Below are 26,185 nucleotides of genomic sequence, written 5' to 3'. Positions count from 1 at the left end.
TAATGTAGTGTAAAAGATGGGGTAATTAATTTTTGATGAGGATAGACAGTGTATTTGAATAATTATATAATCTTAATTTTACTATTAAAATAAGTAATATATTTCCCTTTATTTAAGTTCAAAAGTTATGTTTAAATTTCCAATTTGAGAAGGGATGATATTTAATAAAAACAAATAAATCAAAAAATAAAATAAAATTTGAGCACAACCTCAAAAAATAAGAAGCTAAAACACATAAAGATAACAAATATCTGATTTCTATCTAAGTCAACTACAAAATAGTATCGATTCTGATTGAAAATTTGTATGAGAGCCTAATAAATTTCATGGCTTCTTCTCTGCCTGCTGATCACTCAAGGTATTTTTGTTCATTTAAATAATAATGCCTATACTATTCTATTAATAATTACTATTTAAATATTCAAAAGCCACTGCAATTGAAAATGGAGCTGTTCAAAATTCAGTTAGAATTCTCTCAGTCTCTACTATCCTTGATAAAGACAATGCTTAAAGAATGGGTTCATTAAATGGCGGTACTAGACTTTACATTAAAATGGTTGGCCAAGACTCAAGCATGTCTTCTAATAACTAAGTTTTTATTGGCCCATATCCATGTATTATTCCAGGTAAATAAAATAAAATTTTATCCAATAAATTAACTTTATAAATATAATTAAAATTTTCTCCATTTTATTCTAAAATTTGTCAGAATATCTCAAATTTTCCATACAATTCTTTTCAATTGTATGCGTCGCTAAATTTAAGTATCTAAAAATCAAAAAAATTACATTTTTAAATATAATTTATAAATAATTTAATTTTAAAATAAATTAATAATATTTTTACAATTTTTAAAATAATATAGAAATGGGTGTAAATGAAGTTTTTGTTTCATGTATTACTACTCCTGCCTATGATAGCACTAAACAAAAGAATCTTCCTGTTGTAGTTTAAGTTGTCAACAGAAGTACTTCTCAGTGCAGTCAGTCTGATTCATCTTTGTGTACCTTTTCATATTCAGGATCATATACACCAATTCTTGACATCATCTTTCCCCGTGCAGTTGTTCCTAAAGAAGATTTTTAATGGTGGGGTACATTTAGAATAAGCAATACCAACTAAATCACTAAAATGCTTGTTGGTAATCTTTTATGTGATAGGTTTAATTTGGGACTGAATGAAGACACATCTTACAATGGTGGTTCATACAATAAGCTTACTTGCGAAATTGATTATTCTCACCCTGCTGGTTTCTATTCTTCTGAATTCATTTCACTTCCTGGTGAAGCAAACAAATAAAGCCACTTAACTACTGTTCGTTCTACTACTCTCGACACTCCTTATGATGTACAGATAGTTTCATAATAAACTGGCTAAGGATCACCTCAAAATATAACATCTTAAGGTGGTTAGTTAACTATTTATGCATCAAATATTCCTTCAAATGCTTCAAATGTAACAGTAACTTGGAATAGCTCTGTCTGTGCTATTAACGAAGTTAATAATGATTTTGGCTACTTCACATGTACCTTGCCAGCAGGTTTGAGCAGCCCTATTATTGATTCTACTCTCCGTTATGAGTCTGGCTCTGGAGTACATTTATAAGCCTATAACACATCTTCTTGGGATTTTTATGGATTGATCAATCAATATAAAAGTAATTCTTCCAAATTATAATTAGCTAAAGAAGCAATTATTCCTTCTACTGAATATTACTACAATTATGATTCGAGATAAGATGGTCTTAATAGATAATTTATTGTCCTATAAGGTTACTTTAACCCTCCAAGAGATGGTAATTACTACTTCCATACATCTTCAAGTTACTATGCTTAAGTCTTACTTCAATTAAATGGTGATAGCACAAATGAGTCCACAATGACAGTCATTAATTCTATTTCATAATATGGTACTGATCTTAGAAATCCTTACTCCTCTTCTTATGATTTACAACAATCCACCTCAGATAACTTGACAATAACATTAAAATAAGGACAACCTTACTATTTTAAGATTTATGCTCTAGCTTCAAGCTCTAATAACTTCTATCTCAGCACCGGTGTAAGAATTCCTGTTGGAGTAAACCAAAGCAATCAATAAAACATTTACCCTAATTCAGTTGGGTAAATATCAAGATTTAAAATTAATTATGCCTTCACCAAAGAAGTAGTGAGGATATCTTTTTCAGATTTAAATACAGCAAAAAAAGGTAGCTTTGGAATGAATTTCATATCCCCTTTTGGAACTCAACTAAAATCCTAATCAAATATATGGGTAATTACATCTGAAAAATATAATAGAGATACTCCATGCTCTTAAATAGTTTGGCATTTCTCCTTCTATGCTGGAGATCAGAGTACTTGTGTTTAATCTGACATCTTAGATTCAAACAAAAATAAGATTGGTACAACTTGGGAACTAACTTTCTAATCTCATCGTAACTATGATGTCTAACCAACATTCAATTTTGATTCCATTTTGTCAACTAAACCTGTCTACATGGTTGTTGTACCAGCTGGTTAACCATTATCAGGAACTTTCCGTATGAAAATTAATGGAAATTATCTCCAATATTAACAAAATCCTGATATTCCTTTTAACATTTGGGAATCAGACTTATGTGGAGCATTACAGCAATCATTAAATTCAACTAATATCCATTGCACTAGTAATTTTAATTTTATTGATGGTTCAGAGTGGATACTTGATTTCTATGGTTTTTCAAGTCCTATACTTATAGAAGGTGTTTTATCAGAGTCTAAACTAATCGGAGAACCTGGAACTATAACACTTGTAGTAGACACTCTTAGAGCTGCCTCTTCATCTTACTTAAACTATCCAGCTATAGAAACCGAATTGTTAACTCAACGTTCTACTTTACCCTATGCAAATATAAGAGTAAACGGAGTTTTGGCTCTCGCTTCCTTAACTAATTAGCAACTTGTTGTCAATTTGCTAAATGACTCTTAAGCATTAAAATACTCTAGCTTCACAGATGATAATGCTTCAATCCTGACAATCTCTGGAATTACTGCTGTTGGTTTTACTCCTATTGTTTCTAATTTCCAAGTATATTATAATGGAGTTAAATGTATAATTACTACTTCACCTTCTTCCCCTTTCTCAGGCGTAATTACTGCAGTGTATCCTTAAAAGATTGCAGGAATTTATAAACCAGTAGTTTTTTACTCATCAAATGGTGTTGCGCTCTCAAATGGAGTTAATCCAAAAACAACATAACCTATTATTTCTTCAATAAGTACCAATATTATATATAGCTTTGGTGGTACTACTTTAACAATAATTGGTTAATATTTCCCTACCTCTGCTGATAATAATTTGTCTGTAACTATAGGGTCTGTTTCTGCAACTATCCAATCTTCTTCTAATACCTAGATTGTGATTATAACACCTTTAGGTCTTACAGAAGGTACTGCAAATATTATTGTTTCATACAATGGATTAGTTAGCAACCCACTAAATATTAATATTAACAACAGTGGAGCTATAACTATCACCACAATTGACAAAACAATAGTTTCACCTGTAGATAAAACTCTTATCACAGTCTCAGGTAGCAATTTTGGTACAGATGAAACCAAGTTAACAGCTTATTTAGACTCTGTTGATTAAAGTGGAAAATTATTAAAGTATGCTTAATACAATGTAAATGTAGTTAAAGCAAATGGAAATTCAGCATAGATTTTATTAGGTGGAGGTTTACCAGGTTATTACTAGCTTAGAGTTGTCTAGATAGGATTAGGAAGCAACAATCCAACAGGAGCGAATAATATAATTTAATACAATATTATATTAAATTCATTCAGTCTAAGTAAAGTTTCTGCTTATGGTGGTGCTTAGTTAGTTATAAATGGCATAAATTTTGCAACTTCTGCTTTAAATGATAACTAAGTTTTAATAATTTATTAAGAAGGATACTCGGAATTCTGTATCATAACAGCTGCAACTTCTACATAATTGACATGCACACTTCCTAATATGGTAAATCATATCCCCTCAGGAGTGACATAAAAAACATATAATATTGAAGTTTGGGGTAAACTTATTGCCTAAGCAATAATAAACTAAACATCTCCTTTTAATCCATAAATTACTTTCGATCTAAATTTATCACTATAAGTTACTTCCATTAGTAGCTTTTAATAAATTTTCAATAAACAATATGCTGTTTTAGGTAATAATTTCCCAACAGGTGCTGGGGCTTTCTCTGTTGTTGTGATAGGCTAAGAAAATATCCCTGTTTAAATTAATTCAGTTAATTCTACTGCTGTTATATACACACTTCCAAATTTACCTTAAGGAAACTATTCTATAACTCTTCGTACAGCTAATGGTGACAGTCCATATGTGTAAATTTAAGTGATTGAATACACCTATCCTCTTTCCAATCAATAACTGTATACTGTTTCTTCTGCAGGTGCAGAAATAACCCTCACCATGTCTGGTAATGTACCAAACTAAAATCCTGCTTTCAAATTTAATGGAATTTAAGCAAAACTCATTTCTTATAATAATTCTACTGGTTAGGTTCTAATTAGACTTCCCCCATCTTCAGTTGGGTCAAATAAATAACTTCTTTCTATAAGAAGTACTTTAGTTCCACTAGACAACTAAGGAAATATACCTTGGATCTCTCACAGTAACTTATTCACTGTTATTGCTGCTACCTGGTAGGTTTCTAATATCTAAGTTAGCGGTAATAGTATTACTATAACTGGTACAGGAATTAATAACTTGAAAACTGCTTATTTGTAATAATCAAGTAATAATGAATAAATATTCTCTTCAAGCATTAGCTCTTAATCTAGCTCAAGTGCAGTTATTTCTTTTGCTAATGCACCTGCTGGTGTTTACTAGTTATATCTGCTTGACTCTTCAAATAATTATCCATCTATCTAAAATAATTAAGTTGTATTCCCTCTTGCTGGTCTAACTTCTGCTCAAGTCACTTCATCCTATGCTGGTGGCTAATAATTCATTATTAATGGTAATGGATTTAATATTCAAAACTTCAATTAAAATGGAGTAACAATCTGTGGTAATTAAGCTAGTATATTAGATGTGACAACTTCTACTCTAACTTTATCTACACCACCTGCCTATTCTGCATTTTCAAGAAACAATTATTAATTCCCAGCAGATAATATAAATCCTTTGAGCGGTTTCACTACAATTAGTGATGACTCTAATGGAAATTCTTAATATTTAAATGACGGTGATTTACTTTTCTATTATTCTAGCTCTAATGCATCTTCATGTTACTGTGGTTTTAACTTTGGAAGTTCCACCTAGGTCGTTTTAAGTAAGTTTTAATTATACCCAAGATCGCAAGGCGTAAGTGATGCTTCTGCTTTCTTTGGAACATAATTCTAAGCTTCTGTTGATGGTACAAATTGGGTTACTTTACTTACTATCGGAAGTGATTTCCATTTGGGTAAAAATATGTATCTGATTGATACATTAATAACTACAAATCCCTCAAAGACTAATGATTTAAAGGCTGCTTATTAATAATTTAGATTATATGATTCAACTGGCTAATCAAAATGTTAGCTTGTTGAAATCTAACTCTTTGGGTGGAAGTAAGGCACTTAAGTTGAAAGTGGCAATACTCTTTCTTGCCCTGTTTAAGTCTAAGTCAATGGTTCTCCTGCTTTTAGTTTGACTAATAATGTCGTTTATGATTAGGCAAAGACTTTTATTGTGAATAGTATTTCTCCAAACTATGGTAGTATCAATGGCGGTACTTCAATAACTATATCTCTTGACAGAGCTCCTGAGAATGGTTCAACTGCAACTGTAACTATTGATGGCGTAGCCTGTAAAAATCCCTCTATATCTTCTTCAACAATTACTTGCGTTAGCGGTATGAAGTAAAACACTGTAAGCTCGTCTTTGGTTGTTTAAGTAAACTAATAAAATGCTATAAATAATGGAATTATATTCTATTATGGCTATTTGTGGTCTGATCCCAATACTTGGGGTGGAAGCTTTGCTCCTATAGCAGGTGATTTAGTTTATGTTGCATAAGGAAAGAGCATAATCATAGATGTACCATATATTGGTATCTTAAACACAATAGTTGTTTCTAATGCTAACCTCATTTTTGCTAATGACAAAAATATCCATTTAGAAGCTTACAATATTTTAGTATAGAATGGTAATGTTATAATTGGTACTTAAAGTTCACCTGTAACTGGAAATATAAGGATCACTATGCATGGTAATATAAATGACTAATAATTCCCCACAGTTGGTAGCAAGGGTCTTTCTATATATAATGGTAGCATTGATATCCAAGGTAAACCGCGTGCTGTTACATGGACAGAGCTTTCCCAAACTGCTAATATTGGAGATAACAGTATTCAAGTTTTCCTTAAAGATTCTGCTTTTGATTGGTAAGTAGGTGAAGAAATAGTAATTGCTTCGACTGATTATGCAGATGGTCATGCTGAGCGTCGTATAATTACTAATGTAGTTAGGAATAAGGATGGAACAACTGCAACAATAAGTTTCTTTAATCCCTTACTTGCCTAACATGTTAGTGTTTCAAATGAGTAATATGCTAGTGGATTATTCAGTGTTAATATGAGAGCAGAAGTAGGTCTTTTAACTCGTAATGTAGTTTTTGAAGGTGATGATTCTTCTGTCTAAACTCAGTATGGTGCTCATTTAATGCTCCATGGTTCGCAAACAAGTGCTCGTATTAGATTCGCCGAATTCAGACGTACAGGTCAGCCAGCTATTATTGGTAGATATCCTATACACTTCCATATGGTTGGTGATGTTTCTGGTTCTATAGTTGAAGGTAATGCAGTCCATGACTCATTTGCAAGAGTCCTTACAATCCATGCAACTCATTACCTCCATGTCAAAAATAATGTTGGTTTCAATTGCGCAGGTCACAACATTTTCCTTGAAGATGGTATAGAAACAAACAACATAATTGAGTAGAATCTTATTTTAGGTACAAAGTAAGTTTGGTCTATGCTCTAATCTGATATTACAGCAGCTTCTTATTGGATAACTAATCCTCTAAACTATGTATTCAATAACAGAGCAGCAGGTGGAGATTTTTATGGTTTCTGGTATGAAATTAAAGAACACCCTGATGGACCTTCTGCTAGAAATGATATTTGTCCTCAAGGTATGGCTTTGGGCTAATTTACTAATAATATTGCCCACTCATATGATCGTTTTGGGTTGAGAATATTTGTTTTGACTAACCTTTAATATCCATGCTAACCTTATAGAGATGATAGCTAACCTAATCCCTTTGTTAATAATACCTCCTTCTTAACCACTTGGTCTAATTTTGTTTCTTATAGAAATAATGAAGACGGTGTATTAGCTGAGAATGTAGGCAATATGGTCTTTAATAATTTCACTTTAGTTGGTAATAAATAATCAGGTTTTAATGTTTACTTGACTAACAGAACTGATGAATATGTCATTCTACAAAATTCTCTTATTGTTGGATAATCAACAGGAAATCCTGCTTTAATTTCCGATTTGCAAAATACCTATGGCGCTATCACTCCTCGTACAGATGGTTATAGAATTCAAAATGTTCATTTTGCTAACTTCATTCAAAATATGACAGTTTTCAAATCTTGCTCAGGTTGTTCAAATTTCATGTTATGGGTTTAGGGTGGTAAACTTACTTTATTTAAAGGAATTAGCTATGAAAATATATCAACATCTAACTTTATGTTTTGGGATAATTGGAGAAGAGAAATATATCAAGATTTAGATGGAACATTAACAGGAAGAGGCTCTCAAGTATGGGTTACTCCAGCTGGACCTCATCTCGTTAACTAGACTGCCTGCTCTACAAGTTAAGATGAACAAACTAAATGGAATAATGCAGTTATATGCAGCTCTCAGATAGTTAGAATTGAATTTAGTAATCCTACTGATCCTAATGACTTTTTAGCAAAATCTCTATTTGTTTTGCCATGTGATAATACTGGTAAGGCTATTGGAGGAGCTTAAATTTCAGATTACTATGTATCTCAGACATAAAGAATTTTAAATCCTGCTGGTGATCTTACAGGTGGTTTTGTTGGTACCTTCTTAGCTGGTTAAATATTCTAAGTTCAATGGGAATTATCATAGATTGATTTCACTCATTTTAGTGTTGGACTTTCTCCTTATCACTCAGGTAGTACTGCAGCAGACACCATATTAATCAAATTCCCTATTAAGGATTACAGAGAAACATGGTAAAATTTCTAAATGATTGCCAATAAGAATGTTCAACCTTATTAGAATGTTACAGCAGATTAAGATCCAACTGCCCTTACAACTATGAAGAATCTGAACTGTAAACATGGCGATTGGTACAATGATATTGCTGGACAAGCAATGTGGTTATGTTTAAATGCTAATGGAAGACCTAAAGCTACAAATAATTAATATTTAGAAAGAGTTGATCTTAATGCTCTGAGCTGTTTAGTTAACTGTCCACTCCCTCCTTTCAAATGCAAAAAGGATGGAATTTCAAGAAGGATAAGCAATCTTGCTACTTGGTAAGGTATTACTTTTGATGGTAACCCAGGTATTGTGCTTAATACTCAAGGAAACAGTACCTTATATATACCTTGCCCTTGGGAAGTTGTTGTAGACTAGGATATAACCTAATATTCATAGATTATAGTTGAAGGTAACTTACGTGTTGATCCTACAAAGAATATTAATGTTTAAGCTAATGGAATATGGCTTAGAGGTGGTATGTTCATAGCAGAAGGTGCTACTCCAGGTACTCCATACACAAACAATTTAACAATTATTCTTACTGGAGATAGAGATTAGCAAACCTAATTTTTAGTAGACTCTTAACTAGATGTAGGAAATAAGGTTATTTTGAACACAGGTAATTTTACCTTACTTGGTAATCCTCCAGCAACAACTGCTACTCGTCTAGCTGCTTCCATAAATCCTGGAGATAAATCAATAAATGTTGTAAGCGCAAGTGGATGGAGTGTAGGTGATGTAATAGCAGTTGCACCTACCTAGCTAGATGCAAAGGAAAATGAAGTATTTAGTATTTTTTCGATAAATGGAAATACAATTACCCTAAACTCTACAGTCTAATTCTATCACTTTGGTGCATTAAGTGTAACTCTTTCTGAAACTTGGGGAAGCTATTCTCAAGAACTTGATCTTCGTGCACAAGTTCTTCATCTCACTCGTAATATTAAGATTGTAGGAGCTCCTGTTAGCTAAGGTATTCCTTGGGGTTGCAGAGTTTTAAATCATTATTGGGAGATAGTATCTGATGGCAGTGGTAATCCTCTTCCTGATTTGAAATAACTCCATTTACGTGGTATTGCAACTTGGAATGGTGTAGAAATGAGGAACTGCGGTTAAGCAGACTCTTCTCGTGGTGGTCTCGATTTCCTTTATAATGGCTCTGATAATGGAAATTAAATTGTAAGTGTTGTCTCTAATTCAAGTTTCCATGATTGTCCTGGATATTGCACTAATATAGAGTAATCTTCAAATATAAAATTGGTAAATAATAACTTCTTTAGAGGAAAACCAATTTTTATTAGATTTTACTAATCAAAAAATATTGCTTTAACAAATAACCATTTTGTTGCAGCTCTTGAACGCGATTATTCTTATGACTCAAGTAATATGGCTTATGACATGAATACTGCAATTTACTTCTTATCTACATAAGATCCTATAGCTGATAATATTCTAATTAACAATAATTAAGTTTAAGGTTCTTAAGGTCCTTGTCTAGCCTTAGTACATACTCCTTGTAGTAGTGTATCTAATATTTCAACAAGTGTTGGCATCTGGGGTAACTAAGCTTCAACATGCTTAGTAGGATCTTTATTCAAATCTTCACTATCAGGTTGTTAATGGGCAGGTAAAATTGCAGTTGCTCGTTCTGTTAAAGGCATTATGGTTAATCCTGAATAGCCTGGAATCATCGTTGAACATGTTCTAGCTGCCGAATCCAACCGTTCTATCATTCTTCGTTTTGCTCATTAGGGTTACAGAAATGTAGGCCAATTCTAAAATTCTTCTGTTTATGCTATAGCTATAACTAATGATCCCACAGCTTATGATAGTACTTAAAAGGCCAAAGTCTGTTAAGGTGGTTCAGGTACTTAAAACTTGGTAGTTACAGAAGGTGGTGAGAATTATCCACTCATAATGCCTCCTCTTTCATTTGATGTCATTTGCACATCTGCTGTTTTCGACTCTTCTCTTTACTAAACAAATGTCAAATATGTTAACTTTAAGAAAACTTATTCAGATGCAAATTTAAGCAACTGTAGAGATAACCACATGATGGCTACTCATCCCAGTGCATCAGATCACACTGCTGGTACTTATAACAGTAATGTTACATGTGTTAATTGCAATGTAGATGCATATTTTAATTTCATGTCAGCTGACCCTGGTTGGGCAGGCTGGTTTGGTGGCTGTGGACTCTTCTTATGTACAGGACCAGAAAATGTTTTAAATGTTGATTTCACTGGTAGTCTTTTCAATGGTGTTCCTACTACAGGTATTTCACACAATTTAGGTATAGCTTCTAAAAGCTGTACTGCTTAGCCAAATTGGAATAATGCATATTCTTGTAAGGGTACTGATTATGTTTAGCTTGAATGGTAATCAGAAGCTGCTGACCATAACCTAAGATCAACAGCACCATGCATGCTAACATCATTGGATTAAACATACAGTAATAAGATAAATATGTTTAAAGAATGGTAATGGGATGGAAGTGAACCTAAAAATTTGAGAGAAAATAGATACTACGCTACTGCTCTTACCAACACTGTTTACAATATTGCTTATAATGGTCTAAATCCTTACAACATTATACACAGAATATAGTAGAGAACAAACGATAATGTCGGAGAACCTAATATTTGGGTTATTTTCATATTGGAGTACTAAGTTCCAAATAACATAGAGGTCTCAGTTGATGGTTCTTCAGCAATCGATCCTTATCTTCCTTCTGAAAATATTGATCTTACAACTAAAACCAACACTTGTGGTGCAAATATATACAATTCTCAAACACATACTGTTCAATTTGTAATAAATGGGGCTGCTAACTGCTTAGTTCGTGTGTAAGTCCTTGATACAGTTCGTCTCAAAGTTAGTGTTTAAATGTCTGTTTAACAGTTCTTCGAAAACAACAACAAGTTCAGTTTTATTTCAGCAGTTGCCTCTTTCTTAGGAATATCTGATTATTCTCGCATTAAAGTTGTTGGTACTTCCACTAGCAGCAGATTCTTGCAAAATGGATAGGCTTCTTCTTCCTCATCAGCAAGTTCTAATGGATTTAATCTAATACTGGATATTACAGATAAGCGTTCATAATCAAGCTAGATAGACCCAAGTATAGTACATTAAGACCTCGTAAATAAAGCTGCATAGCTTTAGGCTGGCCTTTAGAGTAATTCAGTCTCTGGGTTATCTCCAAATACATATTCTATTATTTCATCAGAAGTGTATGTGTCAACTAATTCTGATGGTGGTATCTATGGTCAGAATGCCAATCCTAACACACCAATAGTTAAATAATCGTCATCCAGCTCTGATGCAACATTAGCAATAGTCCTTGGTGTAGTTATTGGTTTGATTGTAGTTATTATAGTTGTTGTTGGTTTCTGTGCTTTCAAGAGATATAAATTAAAATAAAATATGCTAAAAGTTCAAAACGTAGAGGTTGATCATTCAATTTAAATCGAACCTGAACAGAACTAAAAAGAAGCTGTTAAAGCTACTCCATCTAATATTGTTGCACTAGACCCATCAGTTGAATAATTACAAGAAAAAGCCAATAACTCTTCAGCTCCATTCTAATGTTGATTTTTAAGGCATATAAATTATTTCTAGAAGTGATGCTTTTATAACTCTGTTTTTTATTTCTATATTTTTATTGTAAAATTAAATAAACATATTTTTTTTAAATATTTTTTATTTTGAAAATTTGATAAATAAAATAAAATTATTTTTTAAGTCCATTTAAAATCTAAATAAAATTAATCATTTATTTATTAGATATTTTTCAATATTTAAACATTTATTTTTTAACTTATAAGTTTATTTAGTCATATACAAGCACTAATTTCACTAGTCATACATAAATAACTCTACAATAAGGTAAACTGGGTATTTTTTAGTCAATCAATTTTAAAGTATATATTTTAGAAGTTAGATTTAATTTTATAATAAATGTATTTAAAGTTAATTACTTAATGTAAATATGATTAATGTAATAATTATTAATTATTTAAAAAAGCAATTTTCTTTTATTTTATTTAAAACTATTTTTATTTAGTTTTAATTGTTTTTATTACAATTAACATTTTGATTTTGTTGTGTTTTCTCAGCCTATTAATAATTTATTTTTTTAAAGAATCTTTAGTATTGCGTTTGAGGTGTATTAAAATATTGTATTAAGTGATAAAATCCAATTATAATAAGTAAATATTATGATGCAAATTAAATGAGTTTTAGGGTAGTAAGCTTGTTATTCATAAGAAATTAAAGGAAAGTTATTTTAGTCTCTCATCGGAGCTCTATCTATTCCGCTTTAAAAAGCTCTTTCACCTTCAAAAAAATTTACAAAGCAAGATTATGGCTCCATATAATCAGCAATATTAAAATTATTTGGTAAACATAACCAGCTAGCTATTTTTACATTGCTCCATAAATAATCCTTTTTGCATAATACTAATTGATAAGTATAAAATTATTATTTATTATTATTTAAATATTATTAAAATAATGAATTACATCCTCTATCAATACTTTCACCTTCATCTATATCAGCATCATCACCTATATCTGCACCTAAAAATCTATAATTTTCATTAGCTTCGTTTTTTTAATCTTCCTGAAATATTCTATTTTTACTGTGTTATTTAAAACTTTCATCTTCAGATCCACAACTACATAATAAATTAATAGATACATAAATAAATTAATTAATTTTAATTAATTACCTGATTTAATCATGTTTATAATAGAATTTATAAGGCCCCAGACCATCAAAAACATCTGATTAGTTTAAATCTGATGAGCAAGCCTATCCTAAAAATTATTTTCCTTAGTACTCGAAGTTAATATAAAGTATAGAATATTTCTCAGCCTATTCTATATAATTTTTTTACTGGCCTATAACTTAGCAATTATTAGCCTTTATAAATGTAAGAGATGCAGTTGGATTCATGAAGAGAAAAAATGAGACACAAAAGATTGAGCCTCCAAGAAAAAACATACAAAAGTTATAGCAATTATAATATCTAGTTAGATCCTTTTTAGGTTTCCAGATCATATTATATTAAATAAAAACGATTAAAAAATATACAGGAAAGCAGATTAATAGATAAATAGCTAGATGATTAGTTAATTACAACAAAGCAGTTAAAATTACAGCAATTAATAATGTTTATAATTGTGTTATCAAGAAATGAGCACTTTTATATGTATTTGGATCTTTATTTTCGCTATAAAAAAAAGTAGGAGTTTAATCTTTTATCATTCAAAATATATAAATTATAAATTTTCTCTATAGAAAAATAATTATTAAAGCAAGCAATTAATTTTGCTTTATTTCAAAATCCAAAATCTAATTTTAGTATAATTAATAATTTGGTAATAGGTAGGTAGATAGATAGATACCTAATTTATAATAGTAAAGATAAATGTTTGATTAATTCATTCAGTAGCATTTAATCTATATACTTTGTCTATTATAATTTGATAAGCTAAATATAGCTTTAAAGGTTAAATTATACAGATAAAATATTATCTATCATAAATCACTTCTAAATTTTTTCAAATTTAATTTTAATAAAAACTTCTTTATTAAAATATAAAATCCTATTTTTGAGGCGTATAAATCTAATAAGAGTAGTTTCTATTTTTAGATTAATTTTATTTTTTTAGAATAAATAAATTAATTTTTAATCTCTGAAGATATCTAAAAAAATACTTAAATTTTTTTATAGAAGGAGCTGTAATGTAAATTTTCTAACTTTTTTTTTCCATTAAATTTAAGTTACGCAAATTTTATTAGTTTCTTAAATCATATATTAAATACATTTTTTACTTTTTAAAATGAATGATTAAATTACAAATTAAATTCAAAAAATTAAAAATAGAATTCTTAACTAAAATATTAAAAGAATGTGTATATTTTATTAATTATCAATTTAAGCTATTATTAAAATAAAAAAATTTATTTGAGCATTAATCAAAAAATAAAAGTAGAAGAGGGAAAAAAATTAATTTGAAACTGTTGAGTTTTTTTAAATTTATTATTATAATGAAAAAAAATATTAATTTATTTTTACATTTTTTATAAAATACCTAACTTAATTATATTTTATATTAGAACCTTTTAAAATTTATTTGAAAAATTATTATTTCCTGCTTATTTCTAAATAGAGAGTGTTTAAAAAGGTTATTTTTTTATTTTACGATACTTATTAAAAAATATCTTTATAATTATTAAATTAGAATGGCTGGCTTCTTTAAGCTATTCAATAAAAGCTATTTTAGCTAAATAATTTACTGTAGAAACTTTTTGAGAAATTTAAAGAGTCTATTCATTTAATTTATATAGAAATATATTATCAGATTTTGAAATCTATTAAATTAGCAAATTCTTTTATATTAAATCCTATAATACACAAATTATTTTCAAAACATAATTATCTAGAACAAATCTATTTTTTTCAAATTTTTAATCAAAATTATCCTTTTATATTAAACACTTTTTTCTGATTTATAAAAAATCACAATTAATTTAGACAAAACAATTAAGAAAAAATAAATAAAGAAACAAATAAAACAAACAAATGGATGATTTAGTAAATATTGCTCCATACTAAAAATATATCAAAATAATATTAATTGTGTTGGGATTAAATTATACTTTCGATATGATTAATATTGCTTTTAGCATTAAATCTTATTTAAGTGGTGATACTTCTTACTTTTACACATACTGGATAATTTTTGGTTTAGATAAATTAGTATTATTAATTAATGGATTTTACAAATAAAACATTTATAAATCAACTTTTATTGTCTTGGATATTTTAAATATTGGTTGGATATATCCTATTTTTGCTAAAAAAATGAGTAATTTAGCTGGATTAGCTTTAATATTTAGGTTTGCTTTTTCCAGAGCAATTATTCAAAATTTTGCTTAGTTCACATTTTTTTTTCATCTAGAATTATTGTAAAATGAAATGGTTCCTTTGAATTACAGATATCTGGCTTATTTTAACTTTTTATTTTAAATAGCATTCTGTATTTTAGTTATATCTATTTGTTTGCTAGTGATAAATGATCGTTCTTTTGAGTATTTCATATTTAAAAAGCATGCTTTTATAATAGCAAAAAACTTTACAGCAATTTTTACTTACTATTTAACATTAACATCTTTCTTCTACAATGGTAGACTTGTAAGTTTAATATTTTTTAACTTTATTATTATAGCTTTTTAGGTTTTTAGTATGTCTTTTTTAAATTAAAATAAAACAATCAACTTTTTTGATGCTACACTATTGAGTATTCTGTTAAATAAATGTATTTATTAGTTTACTTTTTATTATGATAAGATGTTCTATATTACTAGTTATATTGCTTAGTTAAGTAGATTTGTCTTGTTTATAAATTATGTTGGAATAAATAAAACTTTGCTAGAATTTTAGAACAGCCAAAACTTCTCCTAAAACATATTTGATGTAAATAACATACTGATAATAATTTGGAATTCAATTTATTTTTTGTTATTTTTGTTTTTGATTATTGAGAAATAATTTAGGCTCAAAGTGATTTCTTCTAAGCGAAATGAAAGTTTGTAGCATGTAAATGAATAACTTTGTAGACTTGATTTAAAATTTGTAAAAGAAGTTGAGTTGAATTTGAATGAAGGATTTGATTATTATGATGTATCTATACAAAATTAAGAAGAGATATGCTATAACAAATTTTGTCAATACTACTATGAACTACATAAAATAATAAATAGTATCTAATTAAAAAAAAAGATAAAAGTAAATATACCTAAAAAATATTTTATATAATGCTATTATCACCTAGAAGAATTGTTAACAAATTATGAGGAAATTAACTCTGACATTCTTCAAGCTATGAATTGCAGTTCAATTCTACCTTCTATACTTATTGAAAGAATAATGAAAGGTTTTATCTTTAATCAATCTAATACAATTATGATTTCAAAGTTAAATAGTATGGATACAACATTTTTAATTTAAAATGTTCAATCTTAAATTTTATCACTAATAATTTTAGCTAAAACATTTAAATAGTTTTCTTAAAACTATCTTCCATAAATAGCATATGATTTGCATGAAATATAGTGAAAAATATCATTTAATACACATATTTTTACTAACTCCAAATACTCTAATTCCTCAAACACATAATATTAATACTAGATTATATTAAAACTAAATTTTGAAAATTAAAAAAAAAGGCTAAATTGAAAAAATTAATTGAAAAATCATAAAGATTAATATAAATTAAAATTATTAATATTATTAATGAAATTCTAATATTAAATTATTTATTTTTATATAAATAATATTAAAATGCATTAGCCATTCAAAAAAATAGTGATCTTAATTCACTAAATTTTTAAATGGCATTTATCTATATATTCATTTAATAATAAACATTTCATAAAATGGAAGAAAATATTCTTTAATCTACTTTGTCTAAATTTTACCCTGACTAACACTTCTTAATAAATTTTTTGATGTACTCACTCTACAATTCTTATGAATTCAATAATTCGAATCTCTACTCAAAAAAGTTCTTTTAAACTTGCTAATTATCTATTTATTTATTTATTTTTAATAAAATAACTTCAAAATTAAATTAGAATTAAAAAATTTACATTCATTTTATGCTTTATGCATATTATTTCCTTACTAAATTAGGTTATCTTGAGAATATCCCACTAATTATAATGCTGCTATTTAATCTTTTTTGAGTAGCACCATAATAGACTTCTTGATAAATATCAAATCTTTGTATAGCTCTAGAATTTACATGCTTTTTTAGACTTATTTTTCTATTCCTTTTTTTGCCATTTTTTATTGCTAGATATAATAATCTTCATCAATTTCTTTCTTCTTACATAATCTTCTTAGATCAAATAATTATAAAAGGCGTGTTCGTCTAATTAAATAAAGGACTTATTATTTTCATTTTTTAAAAGAAATCTTACTTTTTTTAAAAAATAAGGGATTTTGCATCATTCAATATTTTTTTATCTTAAATAGCTTTAATCTTAGATGCATAATACTCAACATTTTTACAGTTGCTTTTTAAATATTAAATTTTATTAAACTTTGGAATAAAAGCACTTTGTTTTGTTTCACATTTATTTCTTAATGTAGATTAATGAGACTAAAACTCTAAACTAGAACTTGTTTATTTATCCTAATTTGCACATGGGCTTCTAATATTATAGTTTAATTTAATTTTTTTCCTTTCTTTTAAATTTTTTTTTTTGCCTTATTAAAAATTAAAGTTTGGTTATTGTGTTCTTAATATTTCACAAGATTACGTGCTTTTGATATTCGTTAATTCTTTTGAGAATTTGGATTTTTCTTGAAAGTCAACTTACTCATTTTATTGACTTTACTCAACATATTGTTTTGATTTAGTAATAAATAAAGGAATTTAAATATTTTTTTTTTTCTTTTATTAGCAATTCATTTACTATTCTATTAAAAATTCATTGTTTATCTCTGTATCTTTGCATTCATCGCTTAAATTAAATATCTTATTTTTTTTCAAGTTCTGTTCATAAGTGTCTTGATACATTGATTGCAAAAAGATATAAAACATATCTTTTAATATTAATTTTCTAGAATACAATTTGAATAAGTATCCTAGAGTGACCATCCAAACAATCAAGTTATTTACTAGAATTAAAACTTGGGCAAAACTAGGGAATTGAATTTAAATTTCTGAAACTAATTCATCCATTTGTAAATTCACTTCAATATATGGTTAATAATTTTGATTATTAAATATTTAATACAGTTAATTATATTAAATAGGTCCTTAATATTCATTTTAAGATTGAAACACAAATCCCTACTAAACTTTAGTTACTTAATTTTGAATGTTTTATGTGATAAAAACAAACTAATCAGATTCTGAGTAAATAAATGCTTTTCTAAAATTTACTTGATTTTGTTTAGAAGTGATATTGTACTGAGAAGTATACAATCTTAAATTTAATCCTGCATAATCACCGTTAACAAGCTTTACTATATCTTATTTGTCTGCACAATTAGAAGGAATTGTTGTTTTGAGATAATCAGTGGCATGGCAATCATAAACTAGCAACTAAATTTAACTGAAAATATCTTCTTTGTTGTTCAACAACAGCTTTTTGTCAGATATTTTAGAAAAATCAATGCAATTAAAACCATATAATTATGGATTTGAGCATTAGATTATATCTAATTGTGTTGGGTGATATGCATCATGATTAAAATCAACATAATATGCTAAGGTCACAAGAAAGGTTTTATTTAATTTCTCTTAGTATTCATCAATACTTAAATTATGATCATATTCAAACCTGAATGCCATCAGATCTTCTTAAAAGCTAATCTATGTTTAGCCATCAGTGACAAAAGTCTATGATCTAAAAGTTGGATCAAATTTATTATCAATAAACTGCATAGTCAGGTAAGCAAAGTAAGCAACAGCTGCTGACAATATCCCAACAGAAATAAATGCTCCAAAGATGGAACCTTTTTTGATCTAATTGTTACTAAAATAAAAGTTAAAGGGTTGCGAAAACAAATCTAACCTAAGAAAATCCATATTTATATTTACTTACTTACTTCTACTTATTATTTAAATAATCTTTACTTTTTGTTTGTGTTTGTAATTACTAAACAATCATAAAAAATCAATTTCTTAATGCTTTTTAGTAAAAATAATAAAATATGTTTAAAAACACAACTAAATCTAAAATTTATTTAAATTTAAAGATAATTATTATGCAAAATAATTTATTTTATTAGTTATTCTTTTTTACATTATTATCAATTAATTAAATGTAAAAGATTTTTTAAAATTATTTAAAATTTCTTTGATCTTTTAATCATTTAAACAAATTAATGGCAATTTTTTCTTGTAAAAATGCTTTAAAAATTTATTTTCCTTTAATTTAAGCTTTATTAATTAAATCTTTTACTAGTATGAATATATTTTAACTATTAATAATTTACTTAACTCTATTTGGAATTTATTAAAAACTTATCTCTATTATGATATTCAGAATTGAAATCAGTAATAATTTATTATGTCATTCTTGATATTTATTGATATCTTAAGAATAAAAATTGAAGAATAATTAAATTAAATATATCTTGTGATAAACTATAATAAAAAAATAACCATAGCTATTTATTAATGGTTATTTAACTAACCTTTAGAACAAAAAATAATCAAATCAAAGACTATGTATATAAAAAAGATTGTTTCTGATATATTAAATGAAAATTAATTAATTTAACATCAAAATATTTAAATAGTTTTTAGCAAAATGTTTCTCTGAATTTTAAAAGTTTATTAGATTTACTAGAATGAATTTTCAAACTATAAAATTCTCAGAATTAAGATTAATTAATTATCCAATCAAAGTAAATTTTATGCTTTATTAAACTTTTCTTTCTAAATATATAATATTATTCCAACCAAATTAATAAGTTTAAGCATAGTTTTTGTATTTTTTATTAGATATATTGAAGACATTATTTTAAAATTTAAATAAATAATAATAAATAAATTAATTATAATTATTAATATTTCTAAATCTATTATTACTTTATATACAAATTTACCTATCATAACAAAAAAATTAACTTTATCACTTATTCATTACTTAAGGTAGCAAAATGTAATAAAATAGGATTCTATCATATCATTATTTCAATTTTTTTTTATATTATATCTAACTCATTGACATATAGATAATAAAAAAATACACATATTATTTAATAACTCTTTGAGATCTAATTAATTAGATAAAAAAGTCATAAGCTCTCAAAATGAAACTTCGTTAGCTATTATTTATCTTATTGTAAGAAGAAAAAAAATTTTTTATATAACTTAAATATTTTCCAATATAAATTACCAAAAATTAAATAAAATTTATTCCTAAAAATATTTCAATATGTAAATAGCTTGAAATTGTAAGTTTTTAAAAAAAATATGTTAATATGAATGTTAGTATATGTATAAATTAAACAATAAGCTAAATTAATTTAACTATATAAAATATTATTTTTAAAAATACAAAAATTATTATCTGTTTGTTGTTTTCGTTTTTTCCGTTTCTTAAAAAATAGAAAGATGTTGGTTGATTCTGCTTTTTAAAAAATAAGAATAATAATGATATTAATTATTTAAAAAATTATGTTTTAAAATTCAAGTGTTTATTTTTTGGGTAAAATTTAATGTTCAAAAAGTTATTTTTGATTTTGAAAAGATATAATCAATTTTAAGTAAAAAAAATTGAAAATAACTAATTTAAGAAGAAGAAAAAAAGAAAATAACATAATAATTAAATAATGTCTTTCTTAACAAAATTAATACTTACTTCTTGTTTTTTATGTATTCTGAATCTTGTTGAGTCAAAAATATTAAGAAATAAATCATTATTAGTAAATAAGAAAACCTATGGTACAATAACAGATGTTAAATTTGAAATAATATAAGTCTTTAAAATTGAGCCTGGATCTAAAAATGAGCATGAATTAGTCGAAACATACTCAGCTGATAATGTGGAAGATATTTCTGAAGTGTTTTTGGCCTAAGACTAAGAAAAATGTTCGATTTATAAGTCATATCTAAAATATACTTTAGAAGATTCTCAAGACATGATGGCCGTTTACTTAACAATATGCTATATACCACTAACAGACTCATAGCGTGCTAGAATGTAATATTCCCATGTTTGCTCTGAATTTTAAGAGGATGGTACCAAAATTATTTTAGTATTTGATGATTTTACTTAATTAGAAAAAGAGAATATTATAAATATAATATAATCAGGTTGAAATTAAAGATATTTTTGTATAAAATATGGCTATTAATAAAAATAGACTGAGTATAATTTCTACTTTGTATCAAAAAAAAAAATAGTATGTGAAGAATTTATTATTTGTTTTGAAAGATTAGATTTCTTTTGTTTCTACTTTTCTTTTTAATTTTCAAAAAAATAAACAAGTTAATAAATATTTAAAATAACAAATACCTTAAATTTCTTGAGAAAATAGGATAATTACCATCCATGTTTCTTTTAATAAAATCTTATTAAATTTGTTTTCGAAAACATTGTTTTTAATTTTCATGAAATTTTTTAATACCAATCGCAGTTTATAATCCAATAAATCAATCTGATCAATCAATCAATCAACTAATCAATCTAATCTAAAAATAAATTAATATAAAAATTTTCTTTTTAAGATCTCGAAAATAAATAATTAAAAAAATGCAAGATACCTTATGAGTTATAATAATAAATTTTATCTTAAGAAATAAAATTAATGCTAATTAAAAAATTTTATTCATTGACATCTTTCTAATTTGTGGTCTATACTGGTAGACATCTTTTTTCACCAACTCTAAATTTTTAAAAGCAATTTCTTGCTGCCTTACCTCATCTTAGATTTGGTTTATTGCCTGAGAAATTAAGAGCCTTAATTCAAAAATTGGCTAATAGACTTAATTTAATTTAGTTGATTCTTTTGCAAATATAGCTATTTCTTACCATTTTTGTAACGAAAAATAGTAAATTTTGTAGTTATTGAAAATTTTCACTACTCAGTAAGTGAAGAAGAATAATAAGTATGTTTAACTATTTTTAGTATTTTTTTGGTAGTTTATCATATATATTGCATAACAAGCAAACTTCAAACAAAAATAAAGTATTTAGTTAAAATTTAACTAATTAAGAACATATTAGTAAATATGGTGAAGTAATTTAATACAAAATTTTTTGGGATGAAAATCGAAGTAGCAAAAATTAACAGAACTCTACTTCTTTTACTGAAAACAAAAAGTAAAAAGAGTAAAAATTGTAAAAATAATAAATATATTAAATAAATGTATGCATTTATAAATGAATGAAAAAATAAATAATTAAATCAAATAATTGAACATGCTTTTTTTTAAAAAAGAAGAAAATTGAATATAGACAGACACAAAAAAATAAAAATCAATAAATAAATGCAATGATTTTTAAGGGTATTAGCATTTTTAATTTAAATCTTTTATTTTTGATATTCAAAATAATTCTATAAAAATAATTATTTTAAAAAAATATTTTTTATTTAAAAACCTAGTCTAATTAATATCTATAAGGTTGCCATACCACTAGATTTTAATTAGGCGTTTAGCTATGCATAGATAGACAGCCTAAAACAAACATCCAAAATTTTAATATAAAAATCACTAGAAGTAGTTAAGATTGTAAAATAAAATCTATTAAAATGGATATGAATAGATGAATAAAAACAACAATTAGTTAAATTAAATATAATAATTATCTTTATAAAATATTTTTTAAATATACTTAAAATTGTTATCTGTTATTTTCGTTTTATCCGTTTATTAAAAGATAGAAAGATATTAATCAATTCGGTGTTTTTTAAAAAAAGAATGATGATTATGATAATCATTATTTTAAAAAAATTTGGCTTTAAATTTCAAGTGTTTATTTATTTAGATAAAAAAATGAATGAATGCCTTTTGATTTTTAAAAATTCATTTTTGATTTTGAAAAACATAATCAATTTTAAGTGAAAAAAAAATTTAAATAACTAATTAAGAGGAAGAAAATAAGAAAAGGGCATACATAATAATTAAATAATGTCTATCTTAACAAAATTAATACTTATTTCTTGTTTTTTATGCATTCTTCTAAATCTTGTTGAGTCAAAAAAATTGAGAAACATAGACGCATATATAGATTAAAGAATAAAAGACGCAGTAAGTGATCTTGCTAATTATAGAATATCAGGCCTTAAAATTTAACCTGCAGCTTAAGATGGAATTGAATTAGTAGAAACATACCCAGTTGAGGAAGACATTTTCGAAATACTTTTGGCCTAAGACTAAGATAAATCTTCGATTTACATGATAAACGTAAGCTATGAAATTGAAACCACTTAAAAGATGACTATCGATAGAGTAATATTATGCTATATATCTCCAGCAGATAAAGGTGTTAAATCAATTATATGGGAAAAAGCTTTCTCTATTTTTAAAAGTCACTTTTATTCAACTACTTAATAATTTAATGATTTTAGTGGATTTGAAAAAGAGACTATCATGGGTTAGATGCCTTAACCTTGGTTTTTTTGATAAAAATACTAAATTTTTAATTTTTTAACTCTAAAATACTGTTAATTATGTGTGAAGAATTTATTATTTGTTTTGAAAATATTAAATCTTCTTTGTTTCTTCTTTTCTTATTACTTTTTCAATAATAATAAATAAATAAGTAAATAAATAAATATTTAAAATAACAAATACCTTAACTTGTTTAAGAATATGTGAAGAAAGTCACTCTGCTTTTAATAAAATCTTATTCTTAACTAAAATCGCCTTGTCAATATTTTGTTGTCCGCAACCTAGTCGAATGTTTATCTAATACAGTGGATATTAATTGATTTATATAGATCATATATTTTTTTTAGATTTAAAAAAACTAAGAAGAGCGATTAATTTATATTATCATAATTAAACTTTTGATTTTTAATTTAAACCTATAAGAAAAGTTAAATAATTCAATTAAGTTTATCATTTTTAATTTGGATGATAATACCAAGTAATTTATAGTTTATTTGCTTTAATTTTTTTTCTTTTCAATTATTTTAATTCACTGAAGATACATGTTAAAAAAATGATTTTACAATTAAATAAAAAATAGAATAATATTTCAAGTGGTATCATTAATTATTTATTTAAAGACAAAACTGCTTATGAAATTAATAAATATAAATAAATAATTAAATAATATTTTAGTATATGCAAATTAATCAATATTTATTGCAAGGTATGAAAATAATTATCTTGAATATTCTGCCTTGTATAATCAGTAACTTGAATATTTAATGTTCTAATTTAGAAAAAGATTTTTGACTGAAAAGAAATAATTAATATTATTATAAAATACTGTATCAATCAATCAATGTTTATAAATTATATAAACAATAACAACTTATATAACCTTTTGCGTATTATTAACAATTTTAAATATTTATATTGCTAATCTAATATTTTTTAAATTATGTCGGTTTTTATTCTTTTTCTTGTAAAAATGTTAATGGATTATTTTATTTTAGTCAAACTAAAATAGGAAAATCTGATTTTTTAATTTTATTAAAATTATTTTTTTTATTAATAAAGTTAACCAGTTCATCAAATAAACAAACTTTTTTAATTTATTGATAGAATATTTATCTATCCTTTTTTGTGATAAAAATAATATCAAGATAGAATTGTTATATATGTATTTAAGAAGGGGTAGAATATTTAAATTAATAAATAATTGCAAATTAATTCATGAATGAATCCTAAAAAGATAATTATTTAAAAAAAATATTTTTTATTTAAAAACCTAGTCTAATTAATATCTATAAGGTTGCCATACCACTAGATTTTAATTAGACGTTTAGATATACAGAGATAGACAGCCTAAAACAAACATCCAAAATTTTAATATAAAAATCACTAGAAGTAGTTAAGATTTTAAAATAAAATCTATTAAAATGGATATTAATAGATGAATAAATATAACAATTAGTTAAATTAAATATAATAATTATCTTAATAAAATATTTTTTAAATATACTTAAAATTGTTATCTGTTATTTTCGTTTTATCCGTTTATTAAAAGATAGAAAGATATTAACCAATTCAGTTTTTTAAAAAAAGAATGGTGAAGATCATTATTAAAAAAATTTGGCTTTAAATTTCAAGTGTTTATTTATTTAGATAAAAAAATGAATGAATGCCTTTGATTTTGAAAAATGCATTTTTGATTTTGAAAAACATAATTAATTTTAAGTGAAAAAAAATTTAAATAACTAATTTGAGAGGAAGAAAATAAGAAAAGGGCATACTTTATAATTAAACAATGTCTATCTTAACAAAATTAATACTTATTTCTTGTTTTTTATGCATTCTAAATCTTGTTGAGTCAAAAAAATTGAGAAACATAGACGCATATATTGATTAAAGAATAAAAGACGCGGTAAGTGATCTTGATTAATATAGAATATCAGGCCTTAAAATTTAACCTGCAGCTTAAGATGGAATTGAATTAGTAGAAACATACCCAGTTGAGGAAGACATTTTCGAAATACTTTTGGCCTAAGACTAAGATAAATCTTCGATTTACATGATAAACGTAAGCTATGAAATTGAAGCCACTTAATAGATGACTATCGATAGAACAATATTATGCTATATATCTCCAGCAGATTAAGGTGCTAAATCAGTTAGATGGGAAAAAGCTTTCGCTATTTTTAAAAGTCACTATTATGCGAAAACTTAAAAATTTAATGATTTTAGTGGATTTGAAAAAGAGGGTATCGTAGCTTTGATGCCTTAACCTTGGTTTTTTTGATAAAAATACTAAATTTTTAACTTTGTAACTCTAAAATACAGATAATTATGTGTGAAGAATTTATTATTTGTTTTGAAAATATTAAATTTTCTTTGTTTCTTCTTTTCTTATTACTTTTTCAATAATAATAAATAAATAAGTAAATAAATAAATATTTAAAATAACAAATACCTTAACTTTTTTAAGAGTATGGGAAGAAATTTATTCTTCTTTTGATAAAATCTTATTCTTACAAATTCATGAACGAAAACAATTTTGATTTAAAAAAAATTAATGCTAGAGGACACTTTTCCTATTATATAATATAAAGAAGATAAATTAGTTGGAGAACAAAAATCATCTTGAATAATTTTATAATCATTTGAAATACAGGAACAGCAATAGTTACTTAATCAAAAATTATTAAATTGATATTAATTATAAAAAATAATTAAAAAATTTCACCTAAATATTAAAATAATATTTCATTTATTT

General features: G+C 25.8%; 6 protein-coding genes across 6 annotated transcripts; 3 read left to right on the top strand and 3 right to left on the bottom strand. All coding sequences in view use genetic code 6, as the record gives it.

Moving 5' to 3' along the window:
• Window positions 1–306: 306 nt before the first annotated feature.
• TTHERM_00361820 (IPT/TIG domain protein) lies at window positions 307–11,868 on the top strand (the record flags this gene model as incomplete). Its single annotated transcript, XM_001007392.2, has 3 exons — window positions 307–358; window positions 429–626; window positions 866–11,868. The coding sequence occupies 3 exons, from the start codon at window positions 307–309 to the stop codon at window positions 11,866–11,868; spliced, it is 11,253 nt and encodes a 3,750-aa protein (XP_001007392.2).
• Window positions 11,869–12,388: 520 nt separating this feature from the next.
• Window positions 12,389–13,339, bottom strand: TTHERM_00361810 (transmembrane protein, putative; the record flags this gene model as incomplete). The annotated part of the gene is made up of 3 exons (XM_001007391.2): window positions 12,389–12,735; window positions 12,799–12,953; window positions 13,008–13,339. The coding sequence occupies 3 exons, from the start codon at window positions 13,337–13,339 to the stop codon at window positions 12,389–12,391; spliced, it is 834 nt and encodes a 277-aa protein (XP_001007391.2).
• Window positions 13,340–16,719: 3,380 nt separating this feature from the next.
• On the bottom strand, window positions 16,720–18,891 carry TTHERM_00361800 (AMP-binding enzyme family protein; the record flags this gene model as incomplete). Its single annotated transcript, XM_001007390.2, has 3 exons — window positions 16,720–16,877; window positions 16,940–17,223; window positions 17,273–18,891. The coding sequence occupies 3 exons, from the start codon at window positions 18,889–18,891 to the stop codon at window positions 16,720–16,722; spliced, it is 2,061 nt and encodes a 686-aa protein (XP_001007390.2).
• Window positions 18,892–20,535: 1,644 nt separating this feature from the next.
• Window positions 20,536–21,412, bottom strand: TTHERM_000361799 (transmembrane protein, putative; the record flags this gene model as incomplete). The annotated part of the gene is made up of 2 exons (XM_012795459.1): window positions 20,536–21,087; window positions 21,332–21,412. 2 exons carry the CDS (start codon window positions 21,410–21,412, stop codon window positions 20,536–20,538), a joined length of 633 nt encoding a protein of 210 aa, XP_012650913.1.
• A 1,535-nt stretch (window positions 21,413–22,947) lies between these two features.
• On the top strand, window positions 22,948–23,442 carry TTHERM_00361780 (hypothetical protein; the record flags this gene model as incomplete). The annotated part of the gene is made up of 1 exon (XM_001007388.3): window positions 22,948–23,442. One exon carries the CDS (start codon window positions 22,948–22,950, stop codon window positions 23,440–23,442), a length of 495 nt encoding a protein of 164 aa, XP_001007388.1.
• A 1,777-nt stretch (window positions 23,443–25,219) lies between these two features.
• Window positions 25,220–25,711, top strand: TTHERM_00361770 (hypothetical protein; the record flags this gene model as incomplete). Its single annotated transcript, XM_001007387.3, has 1 exon — window positions 25,220–25,711. One exon carries the CDS (start codon window positions 25,220–25,222, stop codon window positions 25,709–25,711), a length of 492 nt encoding a protein of 163 aa, XP_001007387.1.
• Window positions 25,712–26,185: the final 474 nt, after the last annotated feature.

This window comes from Tetrahymena thermophila (genome assembly GCF_000189635.1).
Source record: "Tetrahymena thermophila SB210 genomic scaffold scf_8254813, whole genome shotgun sequence".
NCBI classification, from domain to species: domain Eukaryota; phylum Ciliophora; class Oligohymenophorea; order Hymenostomatida; family Tetrahymenidae; genus Tetrahymena; species Tetrahymena thermophila.
Note: the sequence above shows the minus strand (reverse complement) of the source record. Positions and strands in the feature narration are given on the sequence as shown.